The sequence below is a fragment of the Rhizoctonia solani genome, chromosome 9 (genome assembly GCF_016906535.1).
Source record: "Rhizoctonia solani chromosome 9, complete sequence".
Lineage (NCBI taxonomy): Eukaryota > Fungi > Basidiomycota > Agaricomycetes > Cantharellales > Ceratobasidiaceae > Rhizoctonia > Rhizoctonia solani.
In genome coordinates this window covers 1,953,750-1,978,039 of record NC_057378.1, presented here as the reverse complement: position 1 = coordinate 1,978,039, position 24,290 = coordinate 1,953,750, and the positions used below count along the sequence as shown (strand labels likewise).

At 47.3% G+C, this 24,290-nt stretch overlaps 7 protein-coding genes across 7 annotated transcripts; 1 reads left to right on the top strand and 6 right to left on the bottom strand.

Annotated features, from left to right (window-relative positions):
• Positions 1 to 40: 40 nt before the first annotated feature.
• On the bottom strand, positions 41 to 3,497 carry RhiXN_08135 (glycoside hydrolase family 95 protein; the record flags this gene model as incomplete). The annotated part of the gene is made up of 19 exons (XM_043327951.1): positions 41 to 325; positions 385 to 495; positions 547 to 620; positions 683 to 892; positions 949 to 1,014; positions 1,073 to 1,168; positions 1,222 to 1,408; positions 1,457 to 1,528; positions 1,586 to 1,591; positions 1,648 to 1,725; positions 1,779 to 1,864; positions 1,914 to 1,919; positions 1,973 to 2,094; positions 2,145 to 2,667; positions 2,719 to 2,893; positions 2,944 to 2,979; positions 3,032 to 3,139; positions 3,192 to 3,274; positions 3,338 to 3,497. 19 exons carry the CDS (start codon positions 3,495 to 3,497, stop codon positions 41 to 43), a joined length of 2,484 nt encoding a protein of 827 aa, XP_043183336.1.
• Positions 3,498 to 4,231: 734 nt separating this feature from the next.
• On the bottom strand, positions 4,232 to 8,296 carry RhiXN_08134 (Fungal specific transcription factor domain; the record flags this gene model as incomplete). Its single annotated transcript, XM_043327950.1, has 18 exons — positions 4,232 to 5,221; positions 5,275 to 5,333; positions 5,384 to 5,450; positions 5,505 to 5,576; positions 5,628 to 5,649; positions 5,705 to 5,741; positions 5,800 to 5,899; positions 5,950 to 6,058; positions 6,117 to 6,215; positions 6,267 to 6,377; positions 6,438 to 6,648; positions 6,700 to 6,778; positions 6,838 to 6,856; positions 6,918 to 7,249; positions 7,313 to 7,591; positions 7,644 to 7,710; positions 7,762 to 7,862; positions 8,000 to 8,296. 18 exons carry the CDS (start codon positions 8,294 to 8,296, stop codon positions 4,232 to 4,234), a joined length of 3,051 nt encoding a protein of 1,016 aa, XP_043183335.1.
• A 304-nt stretch (positions 8,297 to 8,600) lies between these two features.
• On the bottom strand, positions 8,601 to 9,914 carry RhiXN_08133 (uncharacterized protein; the record flags this gene model as incomplete). The annotated part of the gene is made up of 2 exons (XM_043327949.1): positions 8,601 to 9,449; positions 9,522 to 9,914. 2 exons carry the CDS (start codon positions 9,912 to 9,914, stop codon positions 8,601 to 8,603), a joined length of 1,242 nt encoding a protein of 413 aa, XP_043183334.1.
• Positions 9,915 to 11,296: 1,382 nt separating this feature from the next.
• RhiXN_08132 (uncharacterized protein) lies at positions 11,297 to 12,732 on the bottom strand (the record flags this gene model as incomplete). The annotated part of the gene is made up of 7 exons (XM_043327948.1): positions 11,297 to 11,462; positions 11,515 to 11,660; positions 11,709 to 11,888; positions 11,944 to 12,082; positions 12,134 to 12,312; positions 12,369 to 12,489; positions 12,548 to 12,732. 7 exons carry the CDS (start codon positions 12,730 to 12,732, stop codon positions 11,297 to 11,299), a joined length of 1,116 nt encoding a protein of 371 aa, XP_043183333.1.
• An 859-nt stretch (positions 12,733 to 13,591) lies between these two features.
• RhiXN_08131 (Transposon Tf2-7 polyprotein) lies at positions 13,592 to 16,731 on the bottom strand (the record flags this gene model as incomplete). The annotated part of the gene is made up of 2 exons (XM_043327947.1): positions 13,592 to 16,153; positions 16,216 to 16,731. 2 exons carry the CDS (start codon positions 16,729 to 16,731, stop codon positions 13,592 to 13,594), a joined length of 3,078 nt encoding a protein of 1,025 aa, XP_043183332.1.
• Positions 16,732 to 17,132: 401 nt separating this feature from the next.
• Positions 17,133 to 18,470, bottom strand: RhiXN_08130 (Transposon Tf2-1 polyprotein; the record flags this gene model as incomplete). The annotated part of the gene is made up of 1 exon (XM_043327946.1): positions 17,133 to 18,470. The coding sequence occupies one exon, from the start codon at positions 18,468 to 18,470 to the stop codon at positions 17,133 to 17,135; it is 1,338 nt and encodes a 445-aa protein (XP_043183331.1).
• A 981-nt stretch (positions 18,471 to 19,451) lies between these two features.
• Positions 19,452 to 23,931, top strand: RhiXN_08129 (uncharacterized protein; the record flags this gene model as incomplete). The annotated part of the gene is made up of 12 exons (XM_043327945.1): positions 19,452 to 19,664; positions 19,731 to 20,459; positions 20,514 to 20,948; positions 21,015 to 21,244; positions 21,299 to 21,548; positions 21,601 to 21,773; positions 21,823 to 21,925; positions 22,002 to 22,442; positions 22,500 to 22,808; positions 22,866 to 23,473; positions 23,525 to 23,628; positions 23,678 to 23,931. The coding sequence occupies 12 exons, from the start codon at positions 19,452 to 19,454 to the stop codon at positions 23,929 to 23,931; spliced, it is 3,849 nt and encodes a 1,282-aa protein (XP_043183330.1).
• Between the last annotated feature and the right edge of the window lie 359 nt (positions 23,932 to 24,290).

The window sequence follows — 24,290 nt, the reverse complement described above, 5'->3', positions numbered from 1 at the left end:
CCAGAATTGAGCTATTGTTATGATTTTCGCTGCTAGAATATTAGAACGAGAAGCTCTTCTTTAATCCGGCGATTGCGGAGAAAATTTCAACAGACTTCCCATCATACCACAATTCCACTTGACGCACATGCCTGACTACGGGGTCTACCGTAAGGTCAGCCTTTATAGCCCTGCCTTCTGACCATTCTACGTCAATTGACATTCCACCACGAATTCGAGCGCCCTTGATAGACCCATTGTTCCAAGCACTAGGAAGCGAGGGCAAGAGTGTAACCCGCAAAGTGTCAGATAATGCAGAGGTATCGGGAGCTTGCAGCAATGCGTTCTACAAAATTGAATTATCTAAACTGATCACAGGTTAAGTATCCGGTTATTTATGCTCACTATGACTGCGCCAGAATAACCCATGTTCGCATCGATTTGGAAGGTTGGATCTGTCTCAGATGCATCGTAAATACTCCAGAGATTGAATGCAAAGTTCCTCTCGATCCCATACTAAAATTGGAGTTAATATTGCTATGTTTTGCCTGGCGCGGTTTTATTCACCTTCAATTGATGATAAAATGCAGTTGAGTTTTGCAGTTGAGCCCAGCATGCTGCGCGCCAGACCTTCTCCCAGCCTGAGGGTAGGGTTTGAAAATAAATAAATCACATGTTAGAGACTAGGTAAATCCGTACTTACCGGAGTCCCCATCCGGGCCTGTTCCATTTCCCCGAGAAATTAGTGATACTTCAGCAGCTTTCAAAACTTGTTCGCGTGTAAGATCTGGTATTCCTTGATTGCCCTCGGTCGCCGGTTTGAAGTTTGATACCACGTAGCCTGGATATAATCCTACGAGATGCGAAAGATGACGGTGCAGATTGGTCGGACTATCAAACTCGACCTTCCACTCTGTTCCATAGGCTTATATATGTGCCAGTACAGTTTTGTTAACAAGGATTATTTACCTTGAAGCTGACCAAATGAACCAATTTTGATACCCTTGTCAAGTTTGATTTTCTTAGCTCGAACCTCTGGACTCGGTTGTTAGTGAAAGGCCAAACTGGGAGGGTAATCCTGTGATTATCTAACCTTCCAGAAACGCAGTATCAGTATCTTCCGAGGCATCGAAGCCCTTCTCCACATATTCAAAGAGTTGCCAAAGGATTTGCTGGGAATTTGCACAACCTGCAAGCTTGTCAGCGAATAATCGACCCCTCGATAACTGAAACGCTTCCTACCGAATGTGGTTGGTTCCTGCTCTGGAGAGTTGCACGGATTGACCACGAGAGTCCCATCGTTGAAATGCCTGTCTTCGATTAAATAATCGAGCCAAAATTGGGTAACGCCTTTAAGAAGCGGCCAGCCCTGTCGTTTCCACCACGCTACATCATTCGTATAATCCAAGTGATCATAAACATGCATCATCTGGCTTTATGTCAATCATCGGGTCAACAGTATGGGAGTTCAACGTACCATCCAAGCAGGCGCCTCTCGGTAGTTGGTTGATTTTGCACTAAAATTCTTCATTCCAGAGTGACCAAATATCTGTGCGGGGTGTCAACATTCACGGCAGAGTAAACCAAACAAGGCAATATAACGTACATTTAGCTGGAGCAGATATTTAGCATTAGTATAAGCTCGGTCAAAACAGCTTGGTTGCTCACCTCATCATGGACGAGCCATCCCCGAGTGATATTATATAGTATGGCCGCAGTTTCTACACCTCGTGGGGCCCATGTTTTCTACAATGATCAATTTGTAAGTGAAATGTGCCGGGCATCCCACATACACTTACCTCCATATAATCCCAGAGTGCAGATGTTACATCGAGGTTGGTCACTTCGGCGATCCAGTAGTTCATTTGGAGATTAATATTGGCATCTGATTATATAATCAAATTAGGCTCTACCAAGGGAACCAGACAACTTACGGTAGTCTATCCATAATATTCAATAAAAGGTCGAACTGAGCAGTAGCATAACAACTCACCGGAATCCCAAGGCGCCAGGGCATCACGGGCCCATTTCCCCTGCAGATTGGCCGGAAGGTAGCTTCGAGTGCTTTCAACGAGCATATATCGGGCATAATTGAACAATAACCACTCGATATAGCTAACATCCAATTAAATCCACCATTTGATAATAATCCAAGTGGTACTCACGGATTCCCTTCATTAGTCGTATAGTTATCGACCAATTCGGCTGTAGTCCGCGTGCTGTCGAATTCCTGCCCAATATCGAGAGAAAACCCACCCAAGGCCTTTTGGTAATCCGCGACGTGAATCTTGAGCGCGGAGCTAACACTTTGCGAAGAGGCTTCTTTGAGCAAAGTTACAAGACCACCGTGAGGATCTGGTCCCTTGAACGAGTAGCCGTGGGCAGCGTCTCCGGCGTCCATAGAATATTCAGTCCCCCCTACCCAAGTAACCCAAGCCTCAGTCGTCCCGTTGGCAACCAGCTGAGCCTCACCGCTGGCCGGGTCGATAGTACATTGTACGGTACCGTCGGGGCCCGAATTTTGTATCTGGGCTAGCAGTTCATATAACATTCCTGGAGGTCCAACGGTCCCACGTAATTGAGCAGTTGTATCGTCTAAGCAGGTGATGTTTCGCTTGGGAAGACCTTTTAATGAAGAGAACGAATAGGCAGCGGAATATGCTCCTGCGTTTGAGGTGACTGTGTGCACTGTACACGCTCGAGTTGGGTTCGAGCAAAAATATGTCCTGAATATTTTACAGTCAGTGATCGAGAAGCCTTGGTCTGGCCCTTCCTGACCTATTGAAGGAAGCACTCGACTCTTTCCATACGGTATTGAGTAGCGCATTGTCCATATCGAGCCAGCGAGCGTAGTCGGTGATTCCCCCTGAAGCAGTGTGGGTAATGTTGATGAATCCAATACCTGAATAAGAGCCTAATAAAAAGGTCAATATTATGTTGATGTTAATGCAGGTCATTGCATACCGTAGCCATCATTGCTTGACTGTAGGGGTGCAACGTCTACAAAATATGAGTTGGAGCTCGCATGAAGTAACGTAATTTAAGCGGTTACCTTTGATTTGCCTCCATTAGAAGTCGTAAAAATGGTATCTCGGATCTTTGCAAGCTGAGTAGCGAGATAGCCCGACTCTGGCTTTTGATGATTGCCCCCGTTGTAACTCTGTGAAACTTGTTTAGGCAAATTTACATGTATAAATGGCATATAAACCTACAGCATTTGCGAACGGGCCGCCGGACCATAAGGATTCAATGTTAAGTTGAAGGCGGTCAGAGACTGGATCTCCGTTTACCATTGCTAAATATTGAGTTAACAAAAGTTAGGCTCACAGACAATCGGTTCGTAATGCAATCCACTAACCTCCCAGGTAACCATTTCCGATGGGTAAATATTGGGTAGCCCAGTTCACACCGGGTTCCTTGTACCAGAGCCCATTCCCACTTTGAGGAAACCCGTTTGGAACAGCGAGAGCCACAGTACTCGATATGAGTAATCCGAGAGCCGCCGAGTTGAGCACCATCTCGACAAGTTGATGAATGCTCGTTCAAAGCCTCGCAGTATATATATTATAAGAGTTACAGAATCAGAGTCGGAGATGGTCCCTGATAGGATCTTCACCGAGTTGGATGATTGCATCGTTACATGGTAAGAACGACAGAAGCAAGATGACCCGAAGTCGAAGAGCACGTCCTCGGCCCCACCCCAGACAGTCCATGCGCTTGCCAAGTGCCGAAGGGAGACCGGCCTCACTTCTCCTGAGCATTCGAACAAGATGTTTGCCTATAAGAACAAAATAGTACAATTACTTGACTAAACGAAATTCGGTTGATTAATCACGAAGTCGGAAGATGACGTTAAGAATCAAATCTGTCCCGGCCCGTGAGCTATTACTGGGGGCTTGGCAAGCCCAATTGGAGTTGGTCGGATGTAGACCCAGGTATAGTGTTTCGAGTGGTTGGTATCCTCCGGGTAGTCGCTGTTTGAGATGAGCATGCTGGTTCTTCGAAGAAAGGTAGTGGATCACGGGATCGGTGGCAGCCAAATGGAATAACACAGTGATGTCATGAAATTCAAAATACCATAACTACTTTCATTACAGAATTGAAATATTTTCTTCAAGTCAGCGCATACAAAACACAAAAAGCATACAGTTGTTAAAACAGAAGAGTCAGCTTTTGAGAAATTGTCCAAAGTTCGTAAATTATTAGTACAATTCGTCCATTAACCATTGCATTCATACCACATCGCTTCCTATCATCGGTACCCGTAGCCAGCCATCATGTGGTCCATGCCCATCTCGTGCGGGTTCATTTGCATACCCTGGGTAAAATCAAGGCCTGGCACCATGAGGTTCGGTAGGTTGTTCATCATTGGCAAGTTGGCCTGTGGATGGTTCGCCTGCGGATGGTTGGCCGCGTACCAGTTCCTCATTTCTTGCGAAGAGTTACTTCCGTCGTCTGCAAAGTTCGCACTCCAGCCGGGCAATAAGCTCGTGTCCCACCAGGTAGGATCTTGAAGCGCTGCCATCGCCGCCAGCATATTGTGCGAATCCTCGAATTCCATATCGTCGCCTGTTACGTCGGTGATAGTCGTCTCGCCTTGAGTGGTGCTCGCCATTGAGGAAAGGGTATCCCCACTGGGCTCGACAGTGACATAGCCACCCATGATACTATTCGAAGCTGGCTGTTGTCCGTCCGAGAGGCTTCGCTGGTGAACTCCGTTGGGCCGAGAATGATCATGCATACTCTGGTCGATAGTCGGAGGACGAATGACAATCGGCGGGCTCTTCATTCTTACGGGCGGCACGATTCCGATCTGATCGCGAGCTTCATCCGCTTCAGAAGGTAGCGGCACGGGCCCAGATGGTGGCGATTCGTGCATAAAACCTGCATCTGTAGCCGGCGCGCTCTTGTTCGATCCTGAAATAGATGGGTTGGCAGGCTTGTGTGCACCCCCCGCTGGATCTTTGCCCTTGCCCTGAGCACCGGACCTGTCGGGCGCTGAACCGCCGCTAGCACCAGAACCTCCACCAGTATTCACATTCGAAGGCGCAGCGAGAATCATCGATCCTTGGGTATGTTTCTGAATAAGCCCAGAAAGGAATCGAGAGTATAGGCGCGGGCTGTGCCGGTCGTCGATGGCCACCTCGTTGGAACCAAGAACTTCGGCCAATCGGCTGACTAGAGCGATAATGTTTTGAGATTGGGAACGTTCGCGTGCTGCGGCGAATTGAGGACGGAGCATCTAGAGTGGATAGTTTAAGAAAGGTACTGTGGGAGTAATGTGAAGATACTAACTTTGAGAAGGAACGCAGCCGCAAAGCTAAGGAATACGAAATGACCATCCGGGGAATATTCTGGTTCAACTGTCGGAAACTAGAAAAAAGTTTCAAAAAAGCATACATACTTAACCGGCCACTAGGTGCAAGGATTTCGATCGCTATACGAATAACCTCCGAGGCAGCTTTGTAGCACTGCATGACAACACCATTTAAACAAGATCGCAATAATGCCAACCGGCGACCCACCTTGTCAAAGAACACTTTCCCCTTTTCAAGCCCTCTCTGGAAAGCTTGTTGGTGCCCGAAAGAAAAGATGACCTAGACCAAACATGTGAGCGACAAGCGGACCAGATAAGCGCCGAAACATACCACGCGAGAATAGTTTGACAGGCTAGACAAATAACCTAATTTAGTACGTGTACGATTTTTAACAAAGTGATACTCACAAGGGTAGCAGATCACACCTGTACTTACACGCCGGATCTGTGGGTGAACCTATCGTCAATACTCATCGAATTACTGTGAACCGTATTCCACGAACCATTCGGATCAGACTCTTTTTCAAATAACTCCTTGGTCTCACGTTCAAACGCAGTCAACTCTTCATCCGTCTGCGTACACAAGGTCAAGAAATCCGCGTTCTATTGCCTAGTGAGTTTTGACATTCATAAATATTTAATTGATATCATACCTTGTTCAAGGCGGTGGGAGAGTTCGAATCCGAGTAGACGCTTGCCAAGAAACGAGCCACAATCCGGAGCAGATGGGTATACCCAGTCAAATGAATATCAAGTGGCAAGCTATCGGGCGCCGTCAGTCAGTCGATCGAATTTAGAACTTGACCTTGTTAGAACTCACTTGAATTTGCTCCGCTTGTACCAGTCACCCGATTTCCTCACAATATAGTCCTCCCGGATCGTTGGAGGTCGTCCAAACTGCGTAGCACCGGACCGGTCCCTACAAAATGCATAAGTGCGCGAACGAAATACACTGAATGAGTCTACTCACAAATTGAAACAGATCAACCATGTCCTCGTCCGGTTCAATATTTCGCGCTCGTGAGCTTCACCAGTAGCCTTGCCCTGCCAAGGCAAATGCAAATTCAAGTCGGTCGCCATCCTACACCCGATGGAAATCAGCCCAAAAAAGTGCTCGCATGACTTAAACTCTCTGACTCACCTGATGGCCAGTCCGAGGTACAACCAGGTACGGTCTTCTTCCCATCGCCGAGCCGGGACGGGATAGACGCTCATGATGATGTACGCTTGTACCAATTCGACGCTCTTCCACCCGTCGATCAACGCCGTGGCAGCGGATTGCTTGGCAAAGTGCATCGCGATGGTGTATAGTTCTGGGCGCTTGGTGTAATATCGGGAGGAAATAGCACAGACTGCGGGGGTAGGGTTTAGCTGCAAGCTATTATGAACGAGGAGGTACGTACCCGCTGTGAAAAGGAATGGGCATCTACCAAAGACAAAGGCGGGTGTATGCATATGAGGATCAAGAATCGAGAGGAACGGCTATGAAATATAATCAATCAATACGATATCCTGTAATCTCGCCACTAAACCCAACTCACATTCAATTGATCGAAAAATCTAACCCCCCAAAAACCCATAAGCCCAATTCCTCACACGACAAAGAAAAAAATTAACCCACATCTTGAACAAAATCTCAACCTCGTTGGGCTTGATAATTCCATGCGTCAGAATCTCAGGCGGCATCTGCCTCTCGATGATCATCCGCCTCAACTCGGGATTCGCGCTCGGCCCCGCCTCGAAATAGGTCATATTCCCGACCCCGACCCATTTATCCTCTTCCTCAGCGTCGCCCGTCATTCCGGCATCGCTCCCGCGCTTATCGCGGTTCGCGCGGAGCGAGAGTTTGGCGATGAGTCCGACGGGCGAGGTGCCGTCGGGAATAGAATGGAGCTTATCGTCGACTTCGCCGCTGTCTTGGCGCAATTCGACAGGTGTACGAGGTCGCTCGTCCTAGAGCCGCAAAACAACCCATCAACAAAATGCACTTGATAAATAATACTCTTTGGGGCTTACTCTTCCTTTGACGTTGGAAGCACTTTCGCCAAAGCTGACTGCGTCGTCATCGGGCTGGTCATTTGGGATCGTCAGAGGCTCAGAGGTGGCGCGGGTGTGGCCCTGGACATTACTTCCCGCATCGATCGAGCCGGTAGGAGTAGGAGGCTTGTACTGCTTGATCGATTCGATCCAAGCAACGACATCGCGGTCGGGCGGGCGGTCAGGATTGGTGGATTGTTGGGGGGCCGGAACGCTAGGCGGCCAATTGATGGGTGTCCGCATGGCGGGGTTATGGATCTTGCACCAATCAGGCTCTCGACGGCGGAGCGAACGATTGATTGTGGCTTACCTGTCTCAAGAGTGAATCGATAAGCTGGTCTTTGTTTGCAATCTCGCGCATCATCAATTCGCGTTTACTGCCCAATATGCGTCAGAAATTTGACAAAGACTTCAATCATACTGCTCACTTGGGACCTTGTCTGGGCTTTCGACCCTCGACAACACAATTCTTGTTCGTATGCTTACACCGCTGGCAAATATCCATCCCGTCTTCGAAAACGCACTTCATCTAGAGTAGGCATAGCATCATGAAAACGAATACACAGACACCACCCGGAGATGCCAAACAAGCGAATGGACAAGCGAATGGAGATAAGATCGATCAACACCGCAATCGATACGAGGCCAACTGTAAACGAAACATACCTTGAGGCGTTTACAGTTGCTGCATGCTCCCGGCCTATGGACAATCGGGCCGACAAAGAACAAGGGGGGCGGTAGAGATGGTGCGAAATTCATCATGGTGGACAGGCGGAGGGAATCAATTCGGGGTCGAGGAGAGAAAGACGATTCGAGTGCCGCGAGGAAGCGCAATTCAGTGTCGATGCAATATATCAAAAGTCCAAGAGCGACCAATCCCAATTCGAACGAAAGTGCCCAACCCAAGACGGTCGTAAAAGCAAGTTCAAGCGATACCACAAGACCCAAGTCACCAATAGGCATCCAATAATCGAATCACATCGATGTGCAATCACCCCCCAATCCCATTCACACAAGATGCAGACGATTCCCAATGAAGCACCATGTCGAACGAAGGGAAAACAGGGACAAATACGGGGGTAGGTTTCGCCGGTCGAGGAGCGCCACGGAGCAACCAACCACCGGACGGCAAGACAAGCGAGGTTATGACAGCATATCATTATTGCAGAAGCGCCATGGTGGGATGGCCACGAGTTGGGTATAAGAGCGCGAGGCGGAATCGTGGTTAGTGCCCTTCCTCCCCTTCTAAAACTCGACAAGACGACACTTACAGGCGTTTGCTTTGTGGACTGCGATGGTGTCGTCCACTCGGCATGGACTGCTGAGGGTCATCGTCCCCCTCGCTTTCTTCCTCCTCGGGCTCCTCGGGGCGGGGACGTTTGGCAGGATTAGGAGGAACCAGATGGCCAGACGCGCTCTTGGTAGGCCTATGGTGGGTGGGCCGTGAGCTCATGGAGTGAGAGCGACCCAAGCCAGATCCAGGTTGACGAATTGCATGTTGCGGGGGGCGGACTTGATTGCCACTTGAATTCGCCGATTGACTGGACGTTGCATAAGCCCCTCCTCCGTTAGTACCCCCACCGCTCGAGTGTGAACCCGCGCTTCCGCCAGGGCCTCCGCTTGGCGTCAGACCGCTATCCACGGGCCGCCAATCATACCCTGCGCCCTGTTGTGCTGTCATCCTAATGGGACTCGAATTCTGCTGAGGCATGGCCTGGGGACGCGTCGGACTCGAGCTAGGTTGAGCAAATGGCTGAGCTTGACCCATAGTAAAAGCCTGTCCGGCAAAAAGAGGTGCTTGAGACGCGGCCGAATACATGGGCTGAGCGGAGTGGGTATAGTGCATCTGCTCGGGCGAGGACATAAAATGCTTATCGGGAGACATAGAACCGACTGCCTGAGGAGAGTTGTACTGCTCGCTAGTCGAAGGAAAATCGGACCCAGAAGAATAATCATTGGGGTAGCGCGACGGACGAGTGGGCGAGGTGAAATTGTTCCCGGCGTTGGAGTTGGAACCAATGTAAGAAAAATTATGCTGGCCGGTGGCATCGCGTACTGGTGAAGAGAGTTGGGCTGCGGATGAACCCGAATTGTTCGATATCATCGAATTGTTGCGCTGCGATCGCCACCCATCGAGATTACAGCGGATGTGAGATAAAAGGCTGATAAAGTATTTGGATTACATTACCTGTTGCTGATACCATTCATTCGTGCCTGCGCCTCCACCAGGTATGAAGTCACCAGGTATTTGCTGCTGGTGGGGCTGTGGCCCGGGTCGTTCGGATGTGATGGAGGAAAAAGTGGGAAAGGGACGTGCACTCGCAGGCTGAGGCTCGAATACACCGAAATTGGCAGTATCGAGTGTCGGAGGATGCTGGGATTGCGAATGGGGGGCCGAGGGCACAGTAGACGAGGGAATATCCTGTCCCAAATACGCTTGGTAAAATGCCTCCATCTCTCCCGGCGCTGGCTGTGGCTGCCGTGTCTGCGGTCGATATCCAGTCGGTGTAGGTCCTATCATCGCTCCTTGCAGTCGATACTGGTGTTGGTGGTGGTTGTTTCCCGGAGAGGGATCGCTCATCTTGCCTTTCTCTTCTATATGTCTATCGATGCGAAATGTGAGCGCTTGGGTACCTATTCGGTCAGTGCACACCCACGAGGTTTGATATCACCCCGATTCTTCCCCAAGATGGCCTCGAGGTGAGCCGAGCCGCTGGGCGTCCACGAGTGGCAACGTCACGTGAGTTATTATTAAGCCCAATTTCTCTAACTTTGTGGTCTGCACAAGGGGTCAACCGAATAATTAAACGAACGAGATACGTGCGCAATCGAGCGCTGATAAACCAATGAAATTCAGACCAAGTCATTGAGACGTACAATATTAACCCATGTATCCGTTTCGACCGGCTCAAGGTGGCATTACCAAGAAAAGTAGTTTGAGCAACGCTCCGAGTCAAATACTCATGCATAGTCATGTGTGCCTAATCGCAACCTTTGTGGTGAGGTATGAGCGCCCAGGTCGATCAGAATTCTATCTAATCGTAGCCCTCCAAACATAGATGGGGCTGGTTTCCCCTAGTTCTTCGGCTATTCGGCATATTCCCATTAGCGATGAGCTGCAAGGCTCGTCTACGTATGATCACTTGGATAGGATTATCCCGGCACCCTTTAGCCATCTAAAGCCGGGACCCCTTAACTGAAGAAGCCCTCTCATACTCACATCTTACAGGACAGTTGCTCTGCCATCCCATGCAAGATAACACCCCTAATACAGCCATCACGAAATTGGTGCCTGACTGTTATTGAAATATATCCCTCCTCTACACGTATATGTAATGAATGTCGGTATATTGTCTATCTGTCTGGTAATACACATATATGTCACATATCTATCACCCGGGGATTTCATCCGTAAGATACAAAATAGCGGACACATCCGAGACTGCTCATTTCCAACAGCCCGCGACCCGAAAGCCGAAAATCATCAGCGAGATGAAATGTAGATGGCTGCTGTCAGCCTGGCTAATCTCCCCAGACAGTCGTCCGACAGGCCTTATCCATCTATCAGCTGTATTTCAGATACAAACCACACTTCTGTTGTCAGACCAGCGTCCGTTGTCAGACCAGCGACATGCATCAGCCACTGGCCGGGAAGATTGTTTGGATCTATCAGCTGGATAACAGTATGGCGTATGTTTGCGGATAATTCGACACCCCTCTGTTGGATTTGGTCTAAGTGGGCGATACATACATCTAGCTATACGACGGATGATATTTATATGCGGGGTAAAAGTTGTAGGCTTAGCCGATCAAATATATGTTGATCACTACCATTTGTGGATATAATAGTTTGATCAATCACGGTATGACTAAAGTGATCGGACCAATTATGTATTCGTATTGAACAATGGTATAGGAGACATAAAAACATAGATAGAATGATTACGAATGATATGATTTCTACTATTCCTCTGGCTCCTCATCCTCATCCAACTGGCGGCTGGATCCCACTCTCTTGTCCCCCGATAACCCTGGGTCAGCTTCGGCCTCCGCGTCAAGCTCATCAAGCGTAGACACCCCACCCTCGTTCAGTGTGTGCATCCCCATGTTATACGAGCCAAAGAGTCGCCTATGAAAACGTAGCGTGAGGGATGATAAGGCGCATATAAGCTGATACTCACTTGTTCCACCAATCTAATAGGACTTTAGCACGACTGGCAAACCTTGGCGCCTCAAGGAACGTGCGAATTTGATTGTAGTAGACTCCGTAATTGAACCCGCCACAAATTTCCGAAAAAATTGCCTCGGTTGTAAGAGCGTGGTGGACCTAAAAAATATTGAGCAAGCTAACAGGAAGGTAAGGGTAAACACGTACCACAACGGCAACATACGCAATAAATGCCGGCGTTACCTTGGTAAGGTTATACACCTTCGCAAGGCCTATTATCCCCCCCCTCGAGCGCTTGAAGGAGCATCCACGTGCCCCGCTGATTTGAGTAGTGGACGCACTCATCGTTTTGACAGAGGTGGGGGAAAACATTATGCAATACGCGGCCTAGTGTAGCAAGCGTTTCAGTTCGGTCTGTAAGCCAAATCCCGTAGTTACTCACACATATCAGAATTTCGCCCTGGAGTAATCCATCCGATGGTCTTTGAGGGTCGTAGAAATCGCCGTTAGACAGCCATAGATGTCGAGGAAATTGTAGCGGGGTTGCTGTGAGCACCCCGTTTCGGAAATCATTGCGAACTCTAGGGGTGATAAATTAGAATGCGAGTGTTTCTTATCAATAGATCACGTACTTTGGATCGACCCAGTCATATTGAACTGGCGCAAGGAGCTCTGCGCATTGGATATGAAACATACCACGCTTGGATTTATCCCCGAGCGGGGGGTCCCACGCCATAGCCTCCCAGCCAGGCATTTCTCGGCTAACCTTGCCCATATCCTCGGATCGGCCGTTGCTCTGACCATCGCCCAGCTTAAGTCAAACGAATGAGCAACACAAATGAGACGCATATAAGATCATCAGCTTACCAGTTTTTTGAGGTCACGAGTAAGTGCAGCTGTATGCTCCCGAGGAGCACGCATCACCCTCTCAATGAGGGTTGAATCTTCTTCTAAGATCTTCTCAAGTAATGAAAAAACCCGCTTCTGACTGTAGCATATGTGGTTAGCACTCCACTGCAGCATCGCGATCAGGTTAGCACTCTTACTCTTGAGGCAACGTCGCCTTAAAACTCTTCTTCTCATCAGCGGACATTGGTCGAGTCTCTTTTCCCATGTTGATGACATCAATGACTGGCCAAAACATCTCGTATAAACGAGTAACCTGACGACTAATAACAGGTATGGACTTGGCCTTACCGCTAGAGTCAGCGCTAGCACTAGTTCGAGGCATAGTTAGAAATGGTGGTCGGGCGGGGATGGAAGATTATCGAGTGGTAGAGGCACTTGCAGCGTCCTAGGTTTATATTCTGTTCAGCTCCTTTCCTTTTCACTCCCCCCGTTCTCCTTGTTTTCTAGAAACTGCCCGTCTGGTCATTGTCATGTCTAGATAGGTTCTTGGCAACGTTTGCGTGTCATAACCCTGTCTATACTTGTCTGTCATACGGGCACAATTATTTCCAATTTACTTCCTCTTTGGTACAACTCTATGTTTTCTACGGTACTACAACCAACTAGCTCGTTACCCAACCACCACCTCACCCTGTCAGAGCCGACAACTACCAAGAGGTAAAACCTAACAAGCTATTGCCTAATATAGGACTTATCAGCTAGTAGGGCCTAACAGTGCTCAAGGCAATGCCAGGAAGGGGTAGGACAAGACCTAATATAGTTAAGTGCACTAATGCTATTAAGATAGCAGGGCAAGGAACCTTTGACAGGGACAGGTATGCTCTCAGGCAATACTCAAAGTGTATGTCTTAGGGTAGGTAGATGTAGGAAGGGGATAAGAGGTCGAGTTCTGAGGCTTAAGGCTCTCAGAACCCTCCTTATATATTCAACAAGCAAGGGGAATAGTATATACAGTGACAAACACAATAACAAAGATAAGGTCACATGACCAGAGATAAGAAAACAAGATCACATGACTAAAGGTCATGTGATGAGATTACATAATAAGCGCTCAGCGCCTAAATAGCATAGAGATGCATATATCCATAAATCTTCATGAAAATAGCGCATATATTCACTATTTCTTCGACTTAGTGGATTCTAAGGTGGTCACGCCTCTAGGGCATGACACTTCCCCCCCGTTAAGGTCCAGCTGCCTCTGGATGTTCACGGTGAAACTTAGCCAATTTTTCAGGGGCATTGACTAAGTGGGCCTTGGGTTCCCATGTGTTATCCTCTGGTCCATACCCTTTCCATTTAACCAAGTATTTGACTTGTCGACCCACTTTCTTGGAGTCTAGGATCCTTTCAACAGTATATTCCTCTTCTCCATCAGCTGTGACAACTGGGGGGAGTGGTACTGGATCACGGTCATATTCATCTACTGGTTTTTTGTGTAAAAGGGCAATGTTGAAGACAGGATGGACCTTCATGGATTTAGGGAGATCCAGTTTATAGGAGTTCCTGCCAATTTTCTCCAAGACCTTATAGGGCCCCAATCGCTTATGCTCTAGCTTATGGGAAGGCCTTGAAGTTTTGATGTTGGCGCTACTCAAATAGACTTTATCGCCAACTTCCAGCTTGGTTGCTTCCCTTCTGTTTAGATCATAGTATTGCGCATTTTGTCTTGCAGCAATTTCTAAAGCAGCTTTTGCTTCAGTTTGGATTTCTTTCAGGAAGTCTGCTAGGTCGTCGGCTTGGGGGACATGGCTTTCCTTGGTGTTTCCAACTGTGAAGTCTGGATTATAACCATAGCACATGTAGAAGGGAGAGTGTTTGGAGCCTGAGTGTTTCCCATTATTGTACGCAAATTCTGCAAGTGGTAGTGACGCAACCCAGTCTGTTTGTCTATAATTGATGTAGTGGCGTAGGTAAATTTCCACAAACTGGTTCAGGCGTTCACTTTGTCCATCAACTTGTGGTCTGTATGCAGTGGAGAAATGTGGTTCTATCCCCAACCGCTTGTAGACTTGTCTCAAGAATTTTGCATTAAATTGGGGGCCTCGGTCCGAAATGGTTTTCCTGGGTAACCCATGTAACTTCCACACAAAGGATACAAAGAGGTTTGCGACATCAACAGCAGTAGCATCAGAGTGCGTTGGTATAAAATGAACCATTTTGGATAATCGGTCCACTACTGTTAATATTGCATCATATCCTTCTGAGGTGGGGAGTCCTACAATCAAGTCATACGTTATTTCCTCCCAGGGCTTATTGGGTAAATCTATGTTTTGAAGGAGACCTTCAGGAGCCCGGTTGGAGTGTTTGCTACGTATGCATGAGTCGCATGCTTGGACATATTTTGTTACAGACTGTTTCATCCCTGACCAATAGTAATCCCTTGAGAGGAGGTCTAGGGTTCTGAACTGTCCTGGATGCCCAGTGGAAGGGTTATCGTGCCTGCTTTCTAAGATGGCTTTCCTGATTTCTGGCTCATTGGGGACATAGATCCGATCATGATAGTACAGTAGGCCATTATCAATCTTCCATCCTTTAACAGGTATATCCTCTTCCAAGGATTTAAGGATTTTGTGTACAGCTTTATCATCATGCAGAGCGTCCCTTATTAAGTCATTAAGGTCACTATCTGTTTGAATAGCTGCAATAAAAAGCTCTGGGCTTATGAGCACAGGGGTTTCACCCCCCCCTTTGACCGCAGACTTGTGGTCTTCACGGCGAGAGAGAATATCTGCTTTTCTATTCTGTGCGCCCGGCCTATACACAATCCTATAGTTGTAATCTGCCAAAAATCCCATCCACCTTAACTGCCTTTGGTTCAGATCCCTTTTTGTCTGGAAATACTCCAAATTTTTATGGTCTGTTAGTATTTTGACAGGGATTACTGTTCCTTCCAGCAGGTGACGCCATTCCTTTAAAGCCCTTACTACCGCTAGTAACTCTTTATCAAAGATATCATAGTTTCTTTCAGCAGGTGCTAGGGATTTTGATAGGAATGCAACCGGGTGTAATTTATCATCACTGCCCTTTTGATTAAGGACAGCGCCCGTTGCAAAATCAGAGGCATCACACTCAAGGAAAAACTCCTTGTATGGATCAGGTTGGATTAAAACAGGGGATTCAATTAGAGCTTGTTTGAGAGCTTTAAAAGACACTTCTTGGCGTTCACCCCACTCCCAAGGTATATTCTTTTGGAGTAATTGGTATAAGGGTTGTGCCAATTTTGAGAAGTTGTGTATGAAGCGTCTATAGAAATTTATAAAGCCCAAAAACTCTTGAACCCCTTTGACAGAGCGCGGTGTTGCCCAATCAACCGCTTGAGTGATTTTCTTGGGATCTGCTTTTACTCCTTCACCATTGGCAATGACACCAAGGTAGTCTACTTCAGACGCATAGAAATTACACTTTTCCAGGTTACAATAGCATGCATTGTCTTGCAGCCTTTTCAGTACCTCTTGGAGATGTTTTGTGTGTAATTCCCTGCTTTCTGAGAATATTAGGATGTCGTCTAGATATACTACTACATAGACGTCCAATATGTCCCTAAATATCTCATTCATGAAGTGCTGAAATGCAGCAGGAGCATTGCATAACCCAAAAGGCATGACTAGGTATTCAAACAGGCCGTATTTGGTTTTAAATGCAGTCTTCCATTCATCACCTTCCTTTATCCGGACCAAGTTGTATCCAGATTTCAGGTCAATGGTGGAAAAGTATTTTGCGCCCCTTAGTTTCTCAATGAGAGACTGTATTAAAGGTAGGGGGTACGCATTTTGACTGTATTTGCATTTAGGGATCTATAATCCACAACCATACGCCTTTTCCCATTTTTCTTGTTGACAAAGTGAACTGGGGAACCATATTTGGATTTGGATGGGCAAATCAATCCTTTGTCCAATTGTTCTTTAAGAAGTTTTCTAAGTTCCTCATCATCAGATGCCTTCAAGGGGTATACCATAGCCTTAACAGGTTTATCAGGATCGATTAAATCAATCCCTAAATCAAAAGGACGGTGCGGCGGCAGTTCCGTCACCTTCATGTCCTCAGAGAACACCTCCGCAAAATTGCGCAGTTCTACTGGGATACTTTCAAGTGGAGAATCCACAGTACCTCCAGTTTCCCTAGGGATGCCTTCAAGAGGTTCAATTACCTCGACACCTCCTAAGTCTTCTGGTATGCCTTCAAGGTGGTTGGAAGTCCCACCGACATTTCCCAGGATAGAATTAGAAAAAGAAAGACAAGAGTTGTTACAATATTGAGAATTAAAAGTGATACGCTTATTAGGCCAGTCTATAGTAGGGTTGTGTAACTTAAGCCAGGACATTCCAAGGACTATGCTATGTTTACCTATATCAGCTACGTTACATTTCAGAACCTCTTTATGACTACCTAATTCTAAAGTAAATATACATTCTGAATCTACCAAACCAGAACTAATGTCTCTTCCATCAATCACTTTAAGGCAACGTGGTACAGATTTTTTTGTAGTAGGTATACCATATTGTTTGATCAAGTCCTTGTGTATAAAGCAAGATGATGCACCTGAATCAATCATAGCCCATCCAAAGAAGGGCTTCATTTTCTTGGTAACCTTAGGGTTGGGAACTTGTTGAACGCAAGATGCTTGAAAATATATATTTAAAGGAGATATATTATTTACAGAAAAGATTTCCAAGCTATCTAAATGTCCATTGTTTCCCTCTGATACACTGTTCCCATTAGTGTTCAGAGGTCCCCATTTTCCGACTCATCCTCAGAGATATGGGCCTCATGGCCAGAGTAGGATTTGGAGGGGCATTGATTGGCGTAGTGTCCCCTACCTCCACATGTTGCGCATATAATAGGTTTTTTGCCTTTTGAGGAGGCAGAGTCTAGGTCCATAGGGGAAGGACCAGAGTTGCGCGCAGAGGAGGAGGAGGAAGCCTTGGGAGCAGGAGTGGAAGTGGCAGTGATTGGGTGGTTATCCTTCTTGATAGTTTTGAAGGTAACGTCCATGGTGGTGCCATCATTCCACTTAACAATTGGAACTGCTATCCCTTTGGCATTCTGGCCAATTTTTTGGAGGACCCCCTTCTTGGCCTTTCCATCCACAATTGCATACACCTGTTCCCCAACAGACAGTTTATCCCTGGGCGCTCCCTGGGCTGCTGCTGACGTAGAGGTGCTGGATTTGCTTCCAGATTGGTTTGAAGAGGAGGAGGAACCCTTGTGCTGGGCCGCAAACTGCTCTAGGCGCTGATCCACCTTAAGGGCCTTCTCTGCAAGAGTTGCAAGAGTAACAGAGGCATCTGCATGGTCATAATCTTGGACCATGAGAGTTTCCTTAATTTTGTGGGATAGGCCATCATAGAACATATCCCTAAGAGAGGGGTCGTTGTAACCAAGACCTTGAGAATAGGTCTGGAAGTCCTTGTAATAGTCTTGGACTCCCTTGGTTTGTTTGAGGGTGCGCAGCTTGGCGCGGAAGTTCTCTGTCCTATTTTGGACATTCCAGCGTGCATTGAATTGCAGCCAGAAGGCATCCAGATTGTGGAGCCAAGAGACAGGATTCCCTTTAACAACGTCCTCTTCCAGGTAGGGCTCAAGCCACTCATGGGCCTTGCCATCCAGGCAGGAAATGATAAATGCGATTTGCTCATCCACTGTTGAGCCAGGATATGAGATCCTGAGATAATGAGAAACAGCAACCCTAAAGGAGATTGCCTTGTTTTTGTCAGACCCATCAAATTTGTCTGGCGTTGCAAGTTTGGGAGCCTTGGTAGCCGAGGCAATAGAAGAACCAGACGCAGCCGCAGTGCCTATTTTGGCAATATCAGCCCCAAGTTTAACAATGAGGGCATCAAGATTGGTGATGCTGCTGTCGTGGTTGTTGAGGGTGGCCTGTGTGGTGCCAAGATCTGTGTGATGGGCAGCCGCTTGTCCTATGACCAAGGAGAGGTTTTGATTCATAGCCAGGAGGAGGTTTTTGATCTCCTGGGCCCACGCAGGTATCTCCTGGATATTGGTGGGGACAGACAGCGCATTGGGATCGGCATGCACATAGGTAGATGGTTGGGTCGACATAGTGGAGAAAAGGGGAATGGGAAGATACTAAGTAATGTCCTTGCTAAATAAGGCAACTTCACTACTAGTTTAGGAAAGATGGGAGGCTAGATGATTGGCCCCACTAAGCTCACAGTTTATTCTTTACGCTAATCACTGTCTCAATACCTAGCGTTGAATGCTCCTTACAACTGATCAACAAGCCTTGGATGGGCGTGATACAGAGGCAGGTTTTGCACAAGCGGGTTTTTGACTGTCTGTGACGCAGAAGGAGTTGTGGCAGACTCTTGGGTGGACGTTCGCAATGCTAGCCGTGTAACAATAACCCCCTAGTGCAACAATCACCAGTTTTGACTATTATCTGGCTATGCTGGATCACTGGTTCTTGATGGGTCGTGCCAGTACTAACACCCTAGTAGTCCACAAGGGTTGGTGATGAAGAACTCGACCTAATGTCAGAGCTGACAACTACCAAGAGGTAAAACCTAACAAGCTATTGCCTAATATAGGACTTATCAGCTAGTAGGGCCTAACAGTGCTCAAGGCAATGCCAGGAAGGGGTAGGACAAGACCTAATATAGTTAAGTGCACTAATGCTATTAAGATAGCAGGGCAAGGAACCTTTGACAGGGACAGGTATGCTCTCAGGCAATACTCAAAGTGTATGTCTTAGGGTAGGTAGATGTAGGAAGGGGATAAGAGGTCGAGTTCTGAGGCTTAAGGCTCTCAGAACCCTCCTTATATATTCAACAAGCAAGGGGAATAGTATATACAGTGACAAACACAATAACAAAGATAAGGTCACATGACCAGAGATAAGAAAACAAGATCACATGACTAAAGGTCATGTGATGAGATTACATAATAAGCGCTCAGCGCCTAAATAGCATAGAGATGCATATATCCATAAATCTTCATGAAAATAGCGCATATATTCACTATTTCTTCGACTTAGTGGATTCTAAGGTGGTCACGCCTCTAGGGCATGACAACCCCATATCCATGTCTGCTAAGTTATACAGCTGTGTTGCTGGATGCAAACGGAAACTCAACAGTCCAAAGAGCCTATCCAACCATTGTAGTCGGTGCGACATTGCGATAGAGTACGATAGTAAACTATTGGAACGTTCACGTGCACGATGTTACGAGACAGAGCCGCCTGCCAAGCGGCGTCGAACTAGCATTGGAGGCAGTGTGGGTGGTGATGAATCCCAGGTATGTCCGCTCTGTTAAACTGATTTTTGCCGCATATATGCTCATTCCTCTTGTTGCATGTTAAAGGAGCAACAACCCAACACTGCAGGTACATCTGATTCACCGCCTGTACCCGGTGCTGAACTCAACAACACAACTGCCGACACCTTGTCCAACCCAACATTGATTACCGCCACTTCCCAGCCACCCCTGACTTCTAACATCCTTAATCGTGCACGCCCAGCAACTTGTTCTCAGACACGGCTTTTACATTCAGGATTCAGATTGCAAATCGATGCTCTACCGGAGGGACCGTCCTCCAACCTTGTTCCGACAGACCCCCGTTTAGACAATACGCCCAACACTACTTGCTCAGGCCAAGGTCAAGAACAGCCCACTTGCGCTAGTGGCACTGCTACCGACCCAAAGCTACCTACAGGAACCTATACCACGGAGCCAGATATATTTGGCCAATACCAAATCTACAATACACACCCACTCCGCATACCCGATGCCAATTCTCCTCTATCCGACTCTGTTGTTCTTCCAGCCCCACCAAAAAAACTACGTTCGGTCCAGGAAATCATCCACCCTTGCCCCAACCTCTCCATCTTCTACATGCAACAACATCACTGGCTTACCGGGAATTCAAAGTCGCTGAACAGCCGTGAATCCCTATGCAATGACGTGATTGGGCAACCGGGCTTTTGTCCACAGGATGTTGTCGGCTACAATTTTTGTGCCTTGGACCGGAAGTTGGCTGAATTGGAGCATACTTGGAATACCTTGTGTCCGCCATCCAAAGGTTGGAAGAATGTCTCCATTCAACTCAAAATCCCTCCCCTTTGACAAACAAAGGCCCGTACTCAGGCTGATAAGGGCATGGCAGTTCCGCAACACTATCTTACGGTTAATGGGCTCCGTGCGCAAAGGCTCACCAACATCGTGTACAAGGTGTTCTCCCAGAATAACCCCCGCTCGTTTCACTACACTCCTTACAAGGCCCTCTGGAAGCCATTGGATTCCGGCTCTTGGCCTGCAATGCAAGTATTCGATGAGATTTATTCTTCGCCCTCAATGCTCAACGCTCACCGCAAAGTTCAACGCTTGAAAATAGCCGACTCCGGCTGTACTCGTCCACGATGCGTCGCATATATGATGTTTGGCTCCGATGGGACTGTGCTTGGAAAGGGGTTTAGCCATGTCAAAGGCCACCCAATATACGCGTTTTTTGGGAACAAGAGCAAGTACCAACGATGCAAACCAGGGTCAAATACTTGCTTCCATGTGGCTCATATTCCTTTGGTAAGTGCTAGTCCATTTTATATTTCAAATATATGCGCGATCACGTGAACTGACATTGCCTGGTAGCTCCCAGATAGCGCTCGGGAGACTATTACAGCTTACCATGATGGAAAGCCCCCACCTGAATCCCTCATCACCCACCTCCGGCGTGAATTAATGCACAAAGTCTGGGTCCACCTACTAGATGACGACTTTCTCTACGCTTGGAACCACGGAATTGTGATTAAATGCACCGATGGAATTGAGCAACGGGTTTTCCCTCGTATTAAAATTCACTCAGTTGACTACCTGGAGAAGTAAGCGCATATATCTATTCGATCTTTCCATACCATATGCTGACTACATCACAGGGTCACAATGGCAACAATTCGAAACTTGGGAGTTTGCCTGTGCCCACGCTGTCTAGCCAAGAAGGGATTGGCCTCAAAGCTGGGAACCTCCCACAATACACTCGTCCGAGTATCCAAACGCCGTGTCAAGAGTACCAAGCGCATCAAGAAAATTCAGGAAGCACAACGATTGATATACGATTTGGGCCACTCGGTTCAAAGCAAGCAAGTCGAAGCCTTATTACAGGCTGAATCCTATGTCCCTACTCTGGTGTGTCCTGTTTTTATTGATTTTAATTGCCAGTGTCACTCACCATGACTAGAACGCGTTTTTGCGTTGCCTGAGCCCTAGAATTTTCAAGTTTAACATATTTGAAACGTTTGTCGTGGACCAACTCCATGAGATCGAGCTTGGCGTCTGGAAGAGTTTATTTCAACATTTGGTTCGACTTCTTCACCTTGGTGGGAGCCGGACGATTGTTGAATTTAACAAAAGGTGAGCTATATGCTAATATCCGGGATTCCCTTATCTCATTCTTTGCTAGGTTCCAAAGTGTCCCAACTTTTGGTTCAACTATACGAATGTTCTTGGATGATGTGGCGAGTATGGGACGATTAGCGGCACGCGATTTTGAGGATATCCTTCAGGTATGCTTCAAATCTTAGGCTTTGTCGTTTGTTACCAGCTTCTAATTTGGATAATATTTTTGGTACTTTTCAATAGTGCTGTCTCCCCGTATTCGAAGGCCTACTTCCTTCGGAATGCGATGCTCCCGTGCAAAGACTACTGTTTACCTTTGCATTCTGGCACGGACTCGCAAAGCTTCGTCGCCATACCACGGAAACCCTTAAGATCATGAAGAAACTCACTGCCAAACTTGGCTCCAAGCTCCGTAGCTTTGCCGAATTGACACAAAACATGAACGTTTGCGAGACACCAGACGAGTACACGCGTCGGAAGAAACGACAAGCATCGGCCCAGGCTCAACGCTCTATGCAGGTCGCTACTTCAAAAGGGAAATCAAAGGCCTCGGCTCCTTCGGAGATAGCAGATGGCCGGCGCTTATGCTTCTTCAACATCAACACTTACAAGGTACACGCGATCGGCGATTATATCTACATAATTGCCGAATTTGGAACCACAGATTCATACTCGACTCAAATTGTAAGTAAAATCACTGAATCTTTGGCCGTCATCTGACAACATTTTTTCTCATGTCAGTACGAACTTCAACATCGCTTTATCAAGGACCAATTTGAGCGCACCAATAAGAAGGATGTGGTCGAACAGATGACGCAAATCGGGGATGTATCTAGTGCCCTCAAAAGGATGGAACTGGAGCTCGAACAGCGGGAGGAGCAATTACGATCACAAATTGGTGACTCCGCGCCACCTTCACTCGATCCTGAGGGGTTGGAATCGCTCCTTAACGGATCCCCATATACAATTGGACAGACTGAGCGCTCAGAAGACTTGATCCCAAGCATTACGCGCTGGGTCCGTGAGCAACAACACGACGATGCTATGAAGGTAAGATATCTTGTTCCCATTTGTACGCGCGCACTACAGCTATCTGACTATGTTTAGTTCTTCATTCCGCAGCTCAAGAGGTATTTCTTAGCCCGTTTTCTTGGGAATCGCAATCACCCGAAATTCAACGAGCAAGAAATCCTAAAAGTTAGGTTTCATCAAGATCGTATGTATCGCCATAAGACGCTTCGCATTAATTACACATCTTACGACGTCCTACGCCAACAAGACCTGCTCAACCCCTCCACCTCGAATTGGTTTATTTTATTACACGCTCAGTCTGAAGACGGTTCAACGTCCCCCCATCCGTTCATATATGCTAAGGTTTTGGGTATTTACCATGCGCAGGTTTCTTACGGCAACGTGGTGCCTTGTCGAGAGGACTTTGTTCATGTCAGATGGCTGTATTACGACACAGACAAGGCACGCCAGGGTGGATGGGATGAGTGCCGATTAGATCATATCGGCTATGAGCAATGCTGCACGGATCAGGATTTACTTGATTCGTTCAATTTCGTTCACCCAAGCGACATTATCCGAGCTGTGCATTTAATCCCCGACTTCCGATCCGGCTCTTCCGGTACCTTGCTCAGCTTCGCCGAGTCGGTCGCACACGATAGCAAAGACCCGGAGCACTGGGATTGGAAATACTACTACGTCAATAGGTGAGTATACAATTAAACTTATAAGAATGCTAGTGCTCAACGATTCTGTAGGTTTGTTGACCGGGATATGTTGATGCGCTATCTGGGGGGAGGGATTGGCCATTACCTGTATGCAACTTGCGGCTCTGACGTTACGCTGGGTTCCGAGCAAAATGGTATGTACGATGTTACTATATTCAAAACTGAGACTAAGTGATAAAACAGCGAACGAAACCACTGAAGTCCCTCTGGGGACAGGGGGAGAAGGGGAAAGCGGTAATATGGAGAGCGAAGGCCAGAGGAGCGAAGACGAAAGGAGCGATGGAGGCGAATCTATCTGTCTGGCGCAAGACGACATTAGCGATGAAGAAGAACCGAGCATGGACGATGGAGCTACCGAATACGGGGATAATGTTTCGGAGGATGAAATGGAAGGCTATGCTATAGATGAGAATGAGGATGTATTGTACGGGTTTTAATTCATCTAATCTAACGATTTCAACCAACACAAGTAAATATCGAGTGATCAACTTCAAGCCTAAGACAGTCGCCCAGACACACACATATATATATATGTATATACCCATATCGGGACTTAACAGTTCGGCGGTTGCATACATGCTCACTGCCCGACTGACGGGTCACAGATATCTCGGAAGCCGTCTGATAATTATAAAACGCTCTGTTGTTATTCGGATATGACTACAAAATACAGATTAAATTTCACACTCGTGGCAGCGCCCGACACCGACTTGACAGCGATGATCTAGCCGACAATTCCTATTTGACGTATCGGGCTGGGCCAGCCTGACACCAATTTCGTGATGGCAAAGCCATC